The sequence below is a fragment of the Triticum aestivum genome, chromosome 7B, assembly GCF_018294505.1.
Source record: "Triticum aestivum cultivar Chinese Spring chromosome 7B, IWGSC CS RefSeq v2.1, whole genome shotgun sequence".
Classification (NCBI taxonomy): Eukaryota; Viridiplantae; Streptophyta; class Magnoliopsida; order Poales; family Poaceae; genus Triticum; species Triticum aestivum.
In genome coordinates, this window is record NC_057813.1 from 701,397,714 (window position 1) to 701,416,101 (window position 18,388).

Genomic DNA, 18,388 nt, shown 5'->3' on the forward strand with positions numbered 1-18,388 from the left:
ACTATATTCTTGCATGAATCTATATCCAGTCTCTTTAGTGCTGTGAGGTGCTCCATATTGCCTGGTAAGGCATCGCACTTGCAGCCCACGACTATAAACTGCTCAAGAGACTTGGGCAGTGTTGGGAGCAACCTCACATTCCTGCAATTCCAGATCTGAAATTTCTTGAGCGATGTGAGGTCCTCCATATTTCCTCGTAAGGCATCCCTGCTGCAGTTCCTGATGGTTAACCACTCAAGAGACTTGGGCAGTGTTGGAAGCGATCGTATATTCTTGCATGACTGTATATCCAGTTGCTTGAGCGATGTGAGGTGCTCCATGTTTCCTGGTAAGGCATCCCAGTTGCAGTCAGAAAGAAATAGCGACTCAAGATGAATGAAAGCCCCAAGGTCAGGAGCAGGTCCCAGCTGGGTCCATCTTCTGAATGTAAGTTCTTGCAAGTTCTTTGGCCTGCAGGATAAATATGTACACAGACCTTGAAGACAGCTAAGATACATAAACAAGTACCAGTTGAGAGACATGCCTGAGCATGCATATATAATGCTATAGGGGGTGACTATCTGTCAGGCGGCTGAAGAAAAAACACAGTTTCAGTCTACCATGGGCCATCATCTCAGGCTCATTGTTTCTGTAACAATGAATCAGACAGCAAACAGAGAAGCAAGGTTCATGTACAACAGAAGAAACTAAAAATCTACATGTACTATTTAGAATGGTCAGGTAACAAGAAACAAACCATCCATCTCATTCTATTGATGGCAAGTGAAACTTGTCATGGTGTCCCCATCTCAGGCTTGGTGCTCTGCGCGTGCACGAAATAGACCCAAAAAAATTCAGGCGCCCGAAGAATAGCAAACACGGAATAGACCAAAAAAAATTCAGGCACCTGAAGAATAGCAAACACGATACCATTAAGTCCAGTCATAGTATACACCTATGGATCGCTTTAATATAATTATGTCAGCTAATAATAGTTGGTGTACACGTCTCAGTCTTCTCAATATTTTTGTAATAATGAACAATTACTATCCTACTAAGGTAGAAAAACAAACCAAAGGATAATGTCTCTAGAACTAAGCTGAAAGCTGAATAAAGACTTGGCCCAGTTTCAAAATGAAGAAAAGCAAGCATAATGTCTCTTCAGTAACCTCTCAGGTATCCCCTGTAAAAAACAACCTCTCTGTTAATTAACCACTGGGTTGCCTTACAACTACAAGGCTATCTTATAATCAACTTGCATAATTGTCTAATGCTAGGATTGTGCTATCTCTGTTTTTATATGTAAGACGTTTTGGCAGTTCAAATAGGAACATAGAGTGTACTACACGTCGACGCGGCACAGTCGACCTTGAAGACAGTAGTAAATTTCCAGACAGGTTCTTACAGGAGCACGGCTCAGTTTCATCATCTTATCATTAGTCTGAGCATTACTGCCGGCCACGGAACACGGAACAGTCTAGATAACATGTACTCCCTCCGTCCCAAAATAAGTATCTCAACTTTGTACTAGCTCTAGTACAAATTTGTACTAAACTCAAGACACTTATTTTGGGATGGAGGAAGTATTTGTCTATCTATATACTCCATATATATACAGTCTCTATCCTATTTCAACGAATGAAAACGCTAGGGAAAAATTACTCCTCAATTGGTCAAGCAGTACAAGAACGAGAGATGAGAAATGTGGAAACTGAAAATTAATTAATCCTGCAGTAAGGCTCGAGTTTCTGACGGCGAGTCGCCTCCGGCTGCCGGATCCCGAGAAGCACCGGAGACGTCGGCGGCCTTCCATCGCCGCCGCGGCACCGTGTAGACTATGTTGGAGGAAACGGAAGCTTGTGGTCAGAGTGCTCCGCTCGCACTTGGGCCGGCCCTATTAGGGTATGAAGCGTTTTCTTTCTTTCCTTTTGAATTTGTTTCTTTTCTTTTCCATTATTCTGTTTTTTTTTCTTGTAACTTGCCACTTGTAACCCTAAGAATTGCTTCATCACCCTGGCGAATATACACTTAGACTCGTCGTAACTGGAGTATCATAATTAGTATCATACATGCAACCTAGGCAATTTTGACACTCCGCCATTGCGACGGCGTTTGCTCTAGCATCGGCGCGGAGCTTGGGAGGTAGTCCAGGAGTGGATGCAGATTATGGTCTGCATCAACGACATCTGAAAGACGAAACATGTGCTGAGTTCATGGTTCGTGGATGGCAGGTATGGTTTCCTCCTTCGGCGTCTTAGTCGTGATGGGGTGCCAGATCTGGAGTTCGATGGTGTGTCCGGGGTGTTTCTGATTCGTTCAACGGCAATGGCTTCACTTTTGGTGAGCCACCTTGAAAGTTCGCAAAGCTGCATATCAGCGATGGAGCCACATCGAACTCGGGTGAGGAGGTGATCCGTCATTTTTTTTCTTCGATGGCTACTATGGTGATGCCAGAGGCATGTGATGGACGTTGATGTGAAGCTCCTGATGTTCTGCTATCTTTTTAGTTTGTCATGTCGATCCTTACATGACTTGTACTTTGATTTTTATAATATGTATGAGACACGTATTATCATGTAAAAAAAAGGTGTCATGAAATTAAATAAAGAAAAAGAGGGTTGACTACCATATTATGATACCATATTATAATAAATATTATATTACTATGTGTAATGCATGGCAATAAATAAAGTACTATATGATACTAATATATGATACTATGCATTAGGAAGGTAGCATCATATACTAGTATCATCATGATACTAATATGATACTCCCAATTACGACTAGCATGAACTTTTTTTCTCTTCCTGAACAATCTAGCGATGCATCTTTACTTTATTTAATGCTACCTAGTTTTAGTTTTCGGAATGCTTGAATGCTTTGTATGTCAGTCCTTTTAGTGGTCAATTTGGTTGATCACAGCCTAGTTTTAGCACAACATGTCAGATAATTTGCTAACATAAATCTATCTATATACCTAATAATAACGGGTTATTGCTTCTGGCGAAAAATTACCCATCGATGCCACCTATAAATGATAAAAAATGTTTCACACAGAGGAATCCCTGTTGGACTGGCCCATGCAGTAGGCATCTACTATACTGCGCTCTGCGCACGGGAAGAAGAATGCAGCGCGCCAGTTTGGGCCGGCCCATGTCTGGGCGGCGTGCCTTTTATGTTTTGTCTTTCATTTTTATTCTTATTTTCCGCATTTTTTCCAGTTTATATAATTTTCGACTTAATTTTTTTTGAAAATAAAAAACATAGCTTTGAAATTAAATGTTTAATAGTTTATAAATGTTTCTGGAACCAGAAAATGTTCGCATATTCAAAAAATATTGCATTTTGGAAATAAATGTTGAGGAAATCAAAAAATGCTCATGATTTTTTTAAAAGTTTGTGTATTAAAAAATGTAATGAAATTGAACAAAATTTCGCCTATTCAAAAAAATTTCATGAAATGAAAAATACCCTAAAAATTCAAAAACTGTTCGTGGCTTAGAAAATATTCTGTGCATTCATAAAATGTTTGCTGATTCAAAAAATGTCTGTTAAATAAAAAAATGTTCGTGAATTTAAATAAAAAATCAACCAAAATTTTCAAAAAATTGTTCGTCTATTCTAGAAAAGTTCGCCTATTGAAGAAAAATGTTCCCATTTTTTTTACTTTTTTGTGCAAATAGTATAAAATGTTCATGATTTTGGAAGTTTTTTAAAATCAGTAAAAATGTCCTTGATTTCAGATATGTTGACAAGTTTTTAAAATTGTTCATGATTTTCAAAATTTGTTCCGATTTCATAAAAATGAGAGTGATATTGTATCTCGCTTATGTAGCTACTGTGGTTATTGCCATTGAAGATTATGAATTTTTTTCTCTATTGCAACGAACGCTATGTTTTGCTAGTAAATAAAAAATAAGTGTAAGAAGTTTAAAGTTAAGTCTTGATTGTGACCCACTGGTTAATCACTATCGCCTCATGAAGTATGATAAACAACAATTCAATCCAAGATGTCAAGGGAGTATTTCAATCAATAGGGACATATGAAGTAAAGCACAAGTTACCATTTGATCGATCGATGTGATATGATCGAATTAACAATCAGAACTCATCCATCTAGTGTTTTCCTCCTCCCCAAGAAGAGACTCCTAGGCGATATAGGTTTCTCATACTTCCATCAGTGGTGTCGCTAGTTCGCTCCGCCTCCATTTGCCTTTTGGGTCATGGAGGTGGGGAGGACCTTGGCTGCTTGTCAGTGGGATGGACCCAAACTCTCGTTCTTTTTTGGTTCAGTGTCTTCGTTGGGGTTGTGTCGCGGCGACGATGTCCCCTAGTAAGGAACAATGTCTTCCACGTCCGATCTCTATCCCGATGATGTGTCTAGCGTCGTCAGAGGGCGCGTGGTGGTGGTCTCTATTGGGTCGCGCGTGATTCGTTCGGTGCTAGTCTTTTGATGGGTATTTTTGGATCTAGTATTCGGTCATCTTCGATTGTGTGTCTAGAACTTTGGTCCTTTCGATATACGCCTCTCTTCATTGGCAAGAGTTGTTGTTCTGGTGCACTGTACCTATGGGGCTTTAGCATAGCGATTTCTGACTATATATTGCAATAAGGTTTGCCTCGCTTCGGCTAGGGAGCGGCAATGACGACGGCGTGTCTTCGACTCGCTCTAGTGCTTGTAATCGTCGCCAGGCGGTCCACGAACCTGATTGTAGTTTTTGTTATTTCTAATGATGTTCTCTATTTGACATGACAAATGATGAATAAATTAAAATCTTAGTTTTGAGAAAACCTGCACACAGGAATGAACTGCCTTCCCACTTCTCTACATGTGCTCTCTCCTGATTCTCCATGACGTGTGATCGTTCGCTCCCAGAGCATCAAGAGCCATTGATCCGATAAACCAAAACACCAGATGATCTCCAATATTATCCTTGTCAGACACGGGCTCACACAAGAACGACAGTAGAGCCGTGAAACTTTTTGTTTTGTGGGATGTTCTCATCAAAAAATAAACATCACATTTTAATATTGATCCGTGGTTGCCTGTGTTTTGGTGCCAAAAATATAATCGCTGCAAGATCGACGAACCAACAGATACACAGATGAAAAAAACAAAGTTCCTCTCGCAGGCTAGATTACTTTACGGCGGTAAAACTTGCTAAGGAGGACAAATTAATGTATGTAGCATTTTAGGATAGTGTTTTAAAAACTCAAATTAACGAATTCCTTGCAAGTATACACACGAGTTCTTCTTTATAAAAAAAATTGAGCCACTTTTCTTTATAATTTTTTGTAAGCTCGTAAACTTGGTTTTTGTTTTTTGATCAAACAAGTGAGTTTTTTTGTTTTTTGAGGGGAATCAAACGGGAGCTTTGGATGTTGGGGCCTGTAAACTTGGCCCAATCCCAAATCCATCAGCACTTGCCTGCACAATGCACAAAGCCACACGGCCGGGAAATGGCCTCGCCGCTGACGGCGATCCTCGACCACCTCCTGGCGGAGATCTTCCTCCGTCTTCCCGGCCCAGCCGATCTCACCCGCGCCTCCGCCGCCCCCTTCCGCCGACTGGCCACCGAGGGCTCCTTCCTCCGCCGCTTCCGCCGCCTCCACGCCCCGCCGTTCCTCGCCTTCCTCGACCACGACAGGTTCCACCCCGCCCTCCCGCCGCACCCCTCCGGCCCTCCGCTCCCGCCGCCCGCGAGCTCGCCGTTGCCGCCGACTTCTCCTTCTCCTTCCTCCCCTCCCACTGTTGATGGACCGTCCAGGACACCCGCGACGGCCGCGTCCTCCTCCATCGTCTATACAAACATGACGAGCATGCCCCGGTCTTCCAGGAGCTCGTCGTGTGCGACCCCTTGCACCGGCTGTATGTCCTGCTTTCCCCAGTACCTGATGACTTAGGGCATCTCCAGCCGTTGGCCCCCCAGGAGGGGCAAAAAATCGCCCCCGGGGCGCACCGGCGCTAAACCGCGCACTAGGGGCGTGATGCCCCCCAGTCGCGGCGCCCACGGTTAGTCAAAAAAGTCAAATACGACGCAAAAACGACTCAAATTTAACGCAAACATCGGCGAGTTTGTTCAAACTTAAACATATTTTACAAAAAAAAAACTACCGCGGGCTACCCCCGCCGTCTCCCTCGCCGCCCGCTTCGCCGCCCGCCCACGCGGTTCTACATGCCGAGGAGGCTGTAGAACCGCGTGTAGTCACCGCCGTCGTCGTCATCGTCGTCGTCGTCGTCGTCGTCGCCGCCCCCGCCTACGCCTCCGCCGTCCCTGCTGCATCCCTCCCCCGGTTGACGTGGCGGGTTGGACGGTCCGGAGGCGTCGTCGTCGTCGTCGTCGTCGCTGTCGAGGACCACGACGTCGTGCTCGTCCTCGCGCCCACGCTTGCGGGCGGCGATCTCCTCCAGGGCCCGGCGCTGCCGGACCATCTCGTCGCGGAGGTAGTCGTCCCGCGCCCACCGCATAGCGTCCTCGTCGGAGAAGCCGCGCCGGGCTATCTCCTCGTACTGCGCGGGGAGGCCGGGCTCCGGTTTGGGCTCGACGAGGACGAAGCGGCCGGTGGGTGGAGAGGCATTGACGCCGATGCGGACGCGGAGCTGCGGGTGCGCGTGCTGACCGGCGTGCCCTGGGACTCCGGCTTGACGGGGCGGAGGCAGGGCGAGCCGCCGGACGAGGAGGAGGACCCCCCGGTCTCCATGCGCCTCGGGGTCCAGGAGCTTCCCCGGCGGCGTGAGAAGGAAGGGGGAGCGGGGTACTCGAGGCGCGGCGTGTTGCCGCCCTCGATGTACTCGAGGACGGCCTCCAACGTGCGCCCGGACACGCCCCACCACCGACGCCGGCCGACGGCGTTGAGCCTGCCGGAGGGCACGACGCCGTTGGTGGCCTCGAGCTGCTGAGCGTGACGGCGGCGGAAGTAAGGGTCCCAGAGCGGGCTGTCGGGGACGTACCGTGGCCCCTCCCTCACCGCACGCGGCAGGTTCGAGTGGATGCGTGCGATCTCCGCACGCCGCGCCGCGCCGGTGGGTACCGGGGGCACCGGCACGCCGCCGCGCTGATCCTCCACGCACCGGGCACCCACATGTCCGGCGGGACCGGGTACTCGGCCTCGTAAAGGAGGCGAGCCTCGTCTTCATGAAGATGGCGGCGGCCGAAGCCGTTCGCCGCCGCGCCGTCGCCTGGGAAGCGCTCGGCCATGGGTGTGAACTGGAGACGGCGAAAGAGAGGAGAGGAGAGGGAGGAACGACGACGGCGGGAGAGTGTGAGTCGCCAAGTGCGCCGGGGCGCGTCATATATAGGCCGAGGCGCGCGTGCCACCGTGTGTACGAGTGGCGGGCGAGGGAAGGCGAGGGACGCGCGTCGTCCGGTCTTCACTGCGCCGCCCGTGAGGCATCAATGGTGCAGGCTGACCGGCGCGGCAGCGCGCGGCAGCTTTGGCATTGATTCGCCGCGGGAAACGAGGCGATGAGGACGACGGAGGGCCGAGAAGAGAGCCGTGTCGCTGACGCGGCGGGCCCGCGGCTTTTTCGCACCAAAACAGTTCGCCCGGCGCCCCCGGGCGCCCCCCAGCATGCCGGGTTCGGGCTGGGTCCGCCGGCGCTGTTTTCGGCCCAAGCCGGTGAAAATCGGGCTCCTGGGGCGCGACTGGGCCGTTTTTTCGGCGCCGGCGCGAAAAAAATGTCTGGGAAGGCCTTCCTGGGGCGCGGCTGGAGATGCCCTTAGCCGCTTCGGTGAATCACCCGATCCCCATCGCACAAAGGCTCCGATGCAAATCTTTCCTCGTTCCGCTCCGCGAGGAGGAGACAGAAGAGGAAGCATTTAGAGTGATCTGGATGGCATATAGCAAAACTAAGCTAGCTGCCTTAGTTTTCTCTTCGAGCACCGGGCAATGGCAAGCCACTGCATCCAAGGATTGGAGTGCTTTCGTTCATGGCATGGCCGAAAAGGCTGGGATGTCACAAACCAACCCTCTTTTTCTCATGCGCCATTATGCTTATGGATGCTTCTATTGGGACTGGGTAGTGATTAAGAGGAAAAAGTTGCTGGTGCTAGACACGAGGAGGATGGAGTTCTCCATTGCTGACCTCCCACCTGAAGAATGGAGTGCACAAGGAATAGCCATTGCGGAGGCAGGCAAAGGCAGGATTGGGGTGTTTGCACTAGTAGAAAAACGCCTAATAGTCCCGATTCGTAAGAGCCTTTAGTCCCGATTCATGAACACATTGGTTTTCACGGTGAAATTGCACCTGATCTCAGCTATACCATTGCACAGAACAAAGGCAAGAGTCCCATCCAGTGGCAAATGGAGAAAACAATTTCACTAGATTCTGTGTACAAATATCATATCAGAGATGCAACAGAGAGGTACTTGCCCTTGACAAGGACAGAAGCCTCGTCTCTAGAGAATCCACTCTTTGAATATTTCTCAATCGACGTCAAGACGTTGCAGCTTCAGAGTGTTTGTGCGAAACAATGCAAGCTGATGTATGGGACACATATATATATCAATTTCCCGCCATCATTGTGTTCACGAACAATATGAAGTGGTAAAATTTCTATTACATCCTTGTTATTTCCTTCCCTTCATAATTATCACAAGACTTGTCTATTGCTTGCTTGTTCATTGTTGTAATTTATAATTCTTGTTTACATGATTTGGTAGTGTATATTTTCTTGTGCTTGTGGGAAAACCAAGCAAGCTTGGGAACATAATTGTGTTTTGTCGTCTTGTTTGTTCCAATTGCTATTTAAGAGAATGGGGTTGGTAATATATCTTCCACGCTATGAGTAGTTTACGCATGAGTTCTCATGGAATCACGAAAATACTAGACTGCGATAAATATTTCCAAGTAATTTTGATGGTGAAGGTAACTTGATGGAATACAAGTGTAGATCCAGTTTACCTGGATCGTTTCACCTTGAGAAAATTCATTCTGGTCAAGCACAACTAATTTTGTCAATAGATATAAGGAGTCAGAGAAGTTTCCTTTAGTTGTCTTTTCATGTATAATTTTATCTCATGATGTTGTTTCAAAATAACCCTGCATAACTGGTAGGTCACAAATAAAATCCTGAGTTGCTCTATATATTAAAAGGGTCTGCTTGTCCTCACAAGTTGTTTTATCTCAAGTCTGGACAGGCAATTGAATTTCTTCTTTATTGCAGTCAATCTCCATCACCCTTAGATCCTGTGGGTAGCTTATGCACGAGTACTGATGGAACCACGCAAAACATATCACGGTCATTATTTTCGAGTAGTTTTGATGGTTAAGGTAAACGTAGAAGGAATACAAGTCTAGATCCAGTTTACCCTGGATTGTTTCACCTCATGAAAATCAATTCAAGTCAAGGACACCTCATTTTGTACACTTTTCTTTTGATAGATATAAAGAGGCAGAAAAGCTTTCTTTGAGTCATATTCACATGTATAATTCTTTCTCATGATGTTATTTTTTAAATAAATTTGCATAATGGTACACTCATAAACAAGATCCCGCGTCACTGATCTAAATAATAAGAATAGCGTATGCTCACGAGCTGTTTTTATCTGAAGCCAGCCTCATAAGATCAACAGTATGCTTATCTTTGCAGAGGCAACCAAAATTCTTGTTTAATTCAGTCAATCTTGACCGCTCTTAGATCTTTGTGTCATGGTGGTTCTCCTGATTTTCAAAGCAAATCATATGGGTGAGATGATCGACTCAAACATCCCATTGGAGGCACACCAAGCTTCAGCCTTTTTCCCCCTCAGAAACCTGAAAACAAATAGTCTAAACGCAAGGGAAAAGCACTTTAGCGTGAAAAATACTTCATTTTGTTGCCACCATGAGCATCAATCTTATTTCAATGTCAAATAAAAGGAAATTCTATCGATCTGATGGGCTAGCCTGCAATATCAATGACGGGCCAAACTTTCAATATAACATATTGCGGTAAATTTGGTTCAGCGAGAACTAAGCAAGTTACATACTAGAATCAGCAATTCCACACACCAGTTGTTGATTCTTTCAAATCACTTGGTAACGTTGACATCATATACAACAACACAACAGTCAGCCATAGCAAGACTCTGAAAATGTTCCAGTCCTACGGTGTTTTCAGGTGATTGTATTAGCAATTCTGAAAGATGAATGTGTATTTTTGTCCTTTTTGTGAGTCATTTTTGTACTGGGGTGGCGGATGGCACCCAGTGCGTTGGTTCTTGCTACGAAATACACCCAGTTTCTTACCTTTTTTTCAGTTGAAGTTCGTTATACTGGTAAGTGCCTGGGTAGTTTATGGACTCCTGCAACATGAATGTACCAGTTCTGTATGATTAAGTTTATTATTTATTTATGTTGACGTGCCTCTGTCTGGCTATGTAATTCAAATTCCGATGCTAGGCACACTGAAGTGAGTGTTTGGAGTCACACATTTCAAATTTAACTGGGATCAGTATTACCAATGTGATACTACTACATAAGCGCATATAATTTGTTCGTTTTATTAAGATCTCGAATATGTGTACAAATTGGAGCCAAGATTGTTCTCCGGTGTCTAAACTTCCGTCTTTTTGTTTGCTCAGATTAGTTGAGTCGAGAAGACATCAGCTTTGTGAGTTCACTTCAGACTTTCAGTAGTAAAACCTAGCCCAATCCGCTCACTTCCTCGAGCCCCACGCAACTCCACTTTCTCTTAATTTCTCTCCTCCTCCTCCTCCTCGATTTCCAGCGCGTGGTCGCCGCCGCTCATCCTTCTCCTCTTCTCTCCCGTGCCACCAGGTCGCTGCTCCTCCACAACGCTGGCCGCTCCACCTCGCCTTCCTTCTCTTTGTTGTCCGGTGGCCATCGGCGGCGCCTGGATCTGGATCAGGTGCAGGTTACGTGAGGCCATTGGTTGCGTGAATCCGGGCGGATCCGGTCGCTAGGCGGCGTGAGGCTGCGGATCCGACGAGGTCACGGCGGCGGCCGGTGGCTTTTTGTTGTGCTCTGCAAGAGACAACGGGAGGAGAAGGAACAAAGAGGAGGGAGGGATGCGGCAGGGCGACAGTTGCTTTGGTCGTTGCTGTTGGCTGTGGGGAGGCATGCTGAACCTGCCGGCTCGACCAGGAGCGGCAGGTGCAGAGGCGCGTGCGAGGAGCGTCGTCGGTCGCCCGTCCTTCTTTCTTCGTCAGGAAGGGCGCAACCTGCTACTCAAGCCCCTCTCCTCCTCTCCTTGCAGAGGAACGACCTTCTCCTTCCCCATTTATCTTGCACTGTTGTGCTCTTGCCAAAGCAGCTCCTAACCAAGCATTCGCTGCTCCTCAACTCTCAGCAGGAAAGGCACGGGCGCCACCACACTGGAGAGATGGACGAGGACATGAAGCTTTCGTGGAGACGACAATGTGGACGTCGCTGCACCCCCCCGCCATGGACACGAAGATTCCCATCCTTTCTGCCCTCGATAACCACTTCAGCGGTGCCATGAACGGCAGCAACCGCCTCTTCTCGGCACGCGCAGACCACATGGCCGTCTTCCTCTCTGGCCTCTTCCACACCAACAGGTTCAGACCCTATCCCTCTCCCTCTGCATCTTTGTTTAAATATGGTAAGCATTTCTTCAGAGTATAACTCTGTTGACTTAGGTTCCTTCTGTATTGGCCTGTGCAAAATAGGGTGAATGAAATCAGAGTATTGACCTGTATTGCATTTGTAGCTCAGGTCAACTAGGAAATGATGCAAGCCAAGGCGTTCACACTGATTTAATATGGTACGTGCTGAACTTCCTTTGCTTTATGAGACGAAAAGGATGTTATATATGCATGCTACTACAGTTTAGGCATTGATGTTATTTGAGCATCTTTGGTCCTGATGCCATATTTATTGCAGTTACGAAATTATTAACATTGTTTTTCATTTTTCATTTGTTGATCTAATTTATTGAGACCAAAATGAGAAACCATCATTTTATTTTCATTTCACGTTTGGATGATCAAGTGAAGACAAATGAATACACTGATGGAAGGCCATGTCAAAGAACTTTCTATTTTGTATTTTGTTTTTATTCAGGATCTACTATAATTTACCAGCAAGTGTTTATTCCTGAAATTGATCGTATGTGATATCTGAAATGAAACAACACAAGGCCTTGTCTCTCTTTGTATTTTGAGGTAATGTCGACGAACCTCATGTGAAAAAAAGATAGTAAAAGGCATTTCTCAGTTTTCTGCATGTGCCACAGTGCCGAGGTCTTTGAACAGGCACTTTGTGGTGGAATGTCAAACAGAGGGCTGTTTGATAGAATATGTGTTGTGTCAGATACTGCAACAGGCATACACAATATCACTTTGCTATATATTTACATATACTACCTTTTTCTGGATATACTATAACTATTTGTTCTCTTTTGTAGTTTGCTCTATGTTTGGTCATATTGTTCCTGGCGGTCCTGGAAGTATCTTCAAGTTTTAATAGAGGCAATCCATGGTCCTGAGATCGACAAAGTTTGTGGTAATGTTTCTTTTAGCTATTACACTTGAGAAAAATGTTTGGTGTTTTCATGGATCATGACAAAACTGGCGTGCGCACATGCATCCTTCTTCCTTATGTATTGCGTCTAATTGCCTCTGGTCATAAATAGCAAGACACTGATGGAGGAGCCATCCAGCTCATGCTGCGATTGTTCCAGCTTTCCGTACTAAGAAATCACTGACTGTCAGGAAACGGAAGTGGACTGTGTGCCAGAGGTATGATCTAGCAATTTCTCATGTGGTTTCCTCTTTGCAGTGTGCTACTTCTTGTTTTCCGATGTTGTGCACGTTCCAGTTTAGAGCTCATGTACATCCACTCTTTATTTCTTAATTAAGTTAGTGATGCACACTCTACAAATGAGATCCTCTTCTGTTATGAAGAATTGTTATGGGTCTCCGCTTCTTCAAGAGGATAATTGTTTTGATATATCCATATGTAATTACATTTTGGATTGTCAAAGTGCAATGTGTAAAGTATAGAAGGACCATCTACAAACATTAAAAAACTGCAATGTTTTGATCTTGAGAAGAGCATGCCAGCACTTGCTTGTTTCCCTTCTGTCCAGGTTGGTTGACGTCTGGCCAGCAAGGTTAGGTGTGGTATAACTGTTGTGCTTGATTACTTCTTGCTGCATGTTCCATTAGCTTGTGAAAAAAAGTGTCCTTGTTTGCTTATGTTTGTGCTGGTGATTTTGCTTCTGTTTGCTGCTTGGGAAAACATGTGTGTCCCCTGTTTTTCATCCACTGCAACATGTGCGTGTAATAAGTACCAGCTGCAGCTCATTATGAATATAGTGCCTGCAGCCGTGCTTCATAAGCGGATTAGGTGGTGGTTACTGTCTATTTACAGAGGACGGTTTGGTGGGTAGAGGTTTAGGAAGGCCTACTGGAACTAATTATTTCTTATCGCTTACCCCTTGTTCTAGATGGAAGTTGTTATTTGAATGTGCCATGTGTGGTTAAACTGAGCTGACTCCGAATGTGCTTCATGCAATTAAACTGATCAGAGCAGTTTATCTTTGCTTGTCAACTCTATATTAGTTGACAGACGATCGCCGAGGCTCTCTGTCGCAGCTGTGTGCCTGATCAACAAGCCAAATATTTCGGTGAGCTCCTCATCTACTTTGTCGCCTATTGTAGGATTTCAACATTCTCAATCTTTGCTTGCCCTGTTGGGCTTCCACATATGCTAACTAAGTATGAGAATACAAAATGTAGCGATCCTTTCGTACATTTTCATTTTTCTTTCTGAAAGGTCTTTTTGAGGGAAAGTGTTTGAACGTTTTATCTCTACTCTATTTTGTATCCTTATTTTTCTCTGTTTTTACCCCGAGTTAATTGTGCATTGATCTTCAGTTTATTTCTCAATTTTTCCATGAGCTACCCTGAAAAAAAATCCCCTGGATGCCAACGGTGTCTTTTCTTCATTTGAATTTGAATCCATTGATAGATGCTCCAATTTAAATAAGAAAGAATAACATGATAGTTGAGAAGTGGCTACTGGCATGATGGTTGCTTTGCTGTTTTGCGGGTGTGGGCTGAGGTTGGGATATCCTTACCGATCTTGTTGTCATTCTTATTCTTACTGCTCAGTTTATAAACATCATGGTTCCCGTGTGTATATGTTGCAGATGGGGTTTGTGTCTACTGTGGTTGGGATGTAACAGATTGACTAGGTTTTTCCGAGTTGCCGATTAGGGTTAGCCAATCTACTGCATAAGAATTTGTTGGGCTCTTCTATTCACTTGGTTGCTTCTCCTACAGAGTCTGCTTGCTAACGTGTCTGAAGAGAAGATATCAGTGATGGTGGACCTGCTGATGGTGGACCAATGCGGTGAGACATACCTGTTCCATATAACCATGTGAAAGTAGTAAATCCTTTCACCTTGATGAGGCACTGTGATCAACGGCCTAGCGCAAGCATGCCATAGCTCCTTGTATAATGTGTCGCTAGAACTCCCTGCACAAAAGATTCATTATGTGAACTAGGCATAAAATTCAAGGGCCTTTCACCTTAATATATAATGGCAGATTCTAACAGCTGGTCATGAGTTAATTTAAATAGTATTACTATCTAAACTAGGACTTCATGCAGGGATGAGGGATCCACCACTTGCCTGATGTCGTAGCACCAATTTACAATATAACCATAAGGTTTTATTTCTCGAAATATAAGAGCCGCATGACTGCACCACCATGTTTCATTTCATCAATGAAACAAGAGTTTTACAGCAGGTAAGTGGCCAGGATGATCATAACCATGAGAAGTTGAAGATAAAACACACTGATCATTCAACACCAAATTTGAGAATTTGAGGTGAGGTCACTAAATTGAACATTTGTTTCCCCATTGGACAGGTCAGAATTCACCAATATCCCAAAGGAAAGGAAACGATAATGTATCAGCCAAACTATCCAAATTAGAAATTCTCTCTTTTTGTTCATCAACCTAGACAACAATATTACTAAAACTTACTTTTTTGCTAGAAAACAATGTCGGGCACCTCGAATTATATCCAAGTCCTCGTCTCTACTTCCTTAGCATCCACCCAGGAACTCATTACTCTCTAGAGAAGCTTAATTCAGGCAGAATAAGCCGAGGAAACGCACGACAACCCCAAACAAAGCGAAGCAAAGAACCGAACCGTGGCACCTGAGGCGCCGGAATTCGCCATCTTCGCCGCCCAATCCAACGACACCCGACCAGAATTGAGGAGCGTGAGCCAATATGCTCCCCCATGCGCACCTCCACGAGTCTTGCCCCACTCCGCGGCCATGGCAATGGCCAACGCGGGGCTCGCGTGAGACTACAGCGGCGAGCACGAGGCCTTGGAGGGGATCGAGCAGTGTGTCATGGCGGTGCAGGTGGCTCACAGGTCGACCGTGGGCAGTGAGTGTCGCAAAGCTGGTTGCGGCAGTGCGCCGCCAGGCGGAGCTCGCGCCGCGACGGCGGCTCGTGTGGGTGCATAGTAGCTGTGAGCGGAGACCTGCGGTGTGGCTGCCGCATGCCAGAGTGGGGCGCAGTGCAGGGACACACACCAGCAATCCTCCACGACGTGCCGAGCTGCGATTTCCCCTCCTGCCACCTGTGTAGCTTTGGACGGCGAGCTGGCGACGTTTCTGTGTATAGGAGAGAGGCAGAGAGCGTGACGTGACGTTTCTCTTTGGCCATTTTACATTTTAGCACTTATAGTTTTCCCTTATTCATTACATGTATGGCCAACTATCGTTAGTTTTCAGTCACACTTCCAAATATCTATTTCCTTGTGCTCTAATCAGTGTCTAAATATTCTTACGTGTATGGTTTGAATGCTTGGTTTACTCTCGCTCTTTGCCCATCATGGTTCCTGAAGTTGCTCGGGGAGGAGGACGACCGTGGCAGCGTCGCAATGGAGGCTAACGGAGCAGAGGAAGGCGGCCTCAGTCCAAAAGTTTGATGCATGCTCGGTGTCCAGGAATCGCATCAGAACGACGGTCAGAGCTGAACATAGTTGGTGAAACTAGCTAGGATCAAGAACTCACTAGAAAAATGAGGCGATTCACGGCGGCGTCCAGCAGGCCTGCATGTTGAACCCTGGGACGTGGACATCGAGTCGGACCAAGGGCTGGTGGGTCCCACCCGTTCCTACGACTGGAGTTGCAGCGGGGATACACAAGCTCGTTGGATCCACTCGCTGCCGCTTCATATAAAGCTCTTCATGGGTCGCGACTGTCGCTATTCGTGGGCCGGGCTAAATAACATATGGACCATTGAAATACTTATCTCCATATACGCAGAACAGAAAGGTGTTTCTTTCTTTTTTTTCCTTTTGTTACTCACAAGAAAAGGTGTTTCTTTTCCTTTACATAAAAAAAAACAAACATTTGCAAGGCACGGTTCTGTTTTTCCATTTGCTATTACATTTACTTCAATTCCTCCTACAGAAACCAGTATTCATTTATTCAAAGAGCATCGTTATTTCATATTTGTGAGATAACTAAAGAGGTTATTTAACTTTCTGCGAGACATTGGCCATCCTACATGACTTAGTGCATCATTTCCCACCTAATGTACTTACTACATATAATATATGAGCTATTCTTTTCGAACAACAATATGTTAACGCACACTCTTACACCGATTGGCTTACACTCGGCCTTTGCGCCATTGGCGCAACGGGTCATCTAGTGTTGTAAATCAGGAACATGGATGTGGCTGCTCCCCTCCTAAGAATGTGACAATGAAATTAACTGTTTCAGTTAGTCAACAACTTTGGTCAAGCTAGATTTCATTGGTCAAGGGAATAAAAGTTACAAAAAGAAATAGGCTAGATTAGCTGCTGAAGGCTAGATTACATACACTTCAGCCTTGGGGACTGCGGGCAAGGCACCATAACCGTTCAGCGATTTCATGGGAGATCCTATCAGCAATGGTGGCGGCATTCAGATTTCTATGGTTTCTTGCAGAGCTTCCTCTGTCCCATCTCCCGTGGCACGAGCTACTGTTCCATCATTCATCCAAGACCAATGGATGCCGTGTTTGCAGGCCTAAGTGGAACATCAAACTTGTATCTGCAACCTGATCAGAGAACGGGCAGCAACCAAACAGGTCCCTCGTTGTCAGCCGACATTAAGCACTTGCCCTGAATCCCCCAAGATGAATGAAAACCTCAGGGTCAGGAGCACTCTCCCTTGACCATATATATCATCATTCAACGGTATTACAAACGACATGAAATAAATAGATTCAGTGTTCATCATTCCCTAGTAAGCATTACAAACGTCACAAAAAGAAGTACTACAAACGTCAGCAATCATACAGTTTGGGGTTCATCATGCATTCCATAGTGTTCTTAAAACCAGCGTTCATCATTCTGCATTATTACATACCACCCTAGTAAACGACTAAATTCAGTCTTCATCACCGAAGCTGGCAGACATAGCAGCAACTTTATCTGCTAATAGTTGCAGTAAAGTAACGTTTACTGAACACAAAAATGGAAGAGGAACACATCAAAGGAATTTAAATATATACCTTCCATATGGACCTTTTACAAGAACCTTGAATTGTTTTCCTTGGAATGTGCTCAATCTTTTGCCAATTTGGATTGGCTGTAGTTATACCGGATCACATTCTTGAGTGATGTGAGGTGCTCCGTATTACCTGGTAAGTCATCCAAGCTGCATCTGATGAAGTGAAGGTCTTGCAGGTTCTTCGGGCTGCCGTTATGCGTACCCATCATCCAACTCGGTATCCTCTTACCACGGTAACCCCTGATTTCTAATCTTTCAAGATACTTTGATGGACAAAGACCCTCAAGCACCTCTGCTTGAACTTCTGGACTGCAGTTCTTATCATCCCAGACCAGTACCAGTTCTGTGAGTTTTTCCTTGCCAGCAAGACTTACTTCAACAGCCTCCTCCTTGCTCTCAACATTCTCAAGACCGTGGATCTGCAGCTTGCCTTGAAGCTTGTTTAGGTATTTCAGCTGGTGAGACTCGTACCCCTGCTTCTTACTTATTGTGAAGAATGGTAACATTTGGAGCCATGTCAGCCTGCCAACGTTCGGAAAATCAAGATCTGCCTTGCTGATTACACGGCGCAGGTTGACAAGGTTCATCATATCTTCACCTCTAGAAAAAGCCAAAAATTTGCAATGACCAAAATCTACCACCTGCATGTGGTAAAGCTTGGTAAAAGCACCTGGTAAAGTTAGCTTGTGAAGTACTGGAACCATGAAACCAAAATAACGCAGATGCTTCAACTGACCAATAGAATCTGGGAATGAGAATGAAAAACCAAATCCACTCCTCTCACGTGCTACTCTCATATTCAGTACCCGCAATTTCCGCAGCCCTGTCAACATAGTGAACATACTCGCTAAGAATTCAGACTCATCTGATTTAAGCCATATGATGTCATTGATGATGAGAGTGC

At 45.6% G+C, this 18,388-nt stretch overlaps 1 protein-coding gene, 2 long non-coding RNA genes and 1 pseudogene across 6 annotated transcripts in view; 3 read left to right on the forward strand and 1 right to left on the reverse strand.

The window, feature by feature from the left end:
- The first annotated feature begins 5,442 nt into the window (after nucleotides 1-5,442).
- LOC123158517 (uncharacterized) lies at nucleotides 5,443-8,526 on the forward strand (annotated as a pseudogene).
- Nucleotides 8,527-10,583: 2,057 nt separating this feature from the next.
- Nucleotides 10,584-12,452, forward strand: LOC123161628 (uncharacterized). The gene is made up of 3 exons (XR_006480771.1): nucleotides 10,584-11,505; nucleotides 11,658-11,711; nucleotides 12,354-12,452. It is a non-coding gene; the product is annotated as an uncharacterized lncRNA (long non-coding RNA).
- Nucleotides 12,453-12,562: 110 nt separating this feature from the next.
- On the forward strand, nucleotides 12,563-14,504 carry LOC123161627 (uncharacterized). Of its 4 annotated transcripts, none has more exons than XR_006480767.1 (3): nucleotides 12,563-12,687; nucleotides 13,398-13,577; nucleotides 14,236-14,504. It is a non-coding gene; the product is annotated as an uncharacterized lncRNA (long non-coding RNA). The 4 variants fall into 4 exon arrangements; XR_006480768.1 differs by having other exon boundaries at nucleotides 12,571-12,687; nucleotides 13,513-13,577; XR_006480769.1 differs by having other exon boundaries at nucleotides 12,616-12,687; nucleotides 13,484-13,577.
- Nucleotides 14,505-17,267: 2,763 nt separating this feature from the next.
- LOC123158518 (disease resistance protein RGA2) overlaps nucleotides 17,268-18,388 on the reverse strand; it is a 3,787-nt gene continuing 2,666 nt past the window's right edge. The window contains exons 3-4 of the mRNA XM_044576471.1: nucleotides 17,486-18,383; nucleotides 17,268-17,405 (exon numbers count right to left, since the gene is read on the reverse strand). Coding sequence (XP_044432406.1) covers nucleotides 17,538-18,383 — 846 coding nt within the window. The 3' untranslated portion in view covers nucleotides 17,268-17,405; nucleotides 17,486-17,537. The remainder of the gene's footprint in view (nucleotides 17,406-17,485; nucleotides 18,384-18,388) is intronic.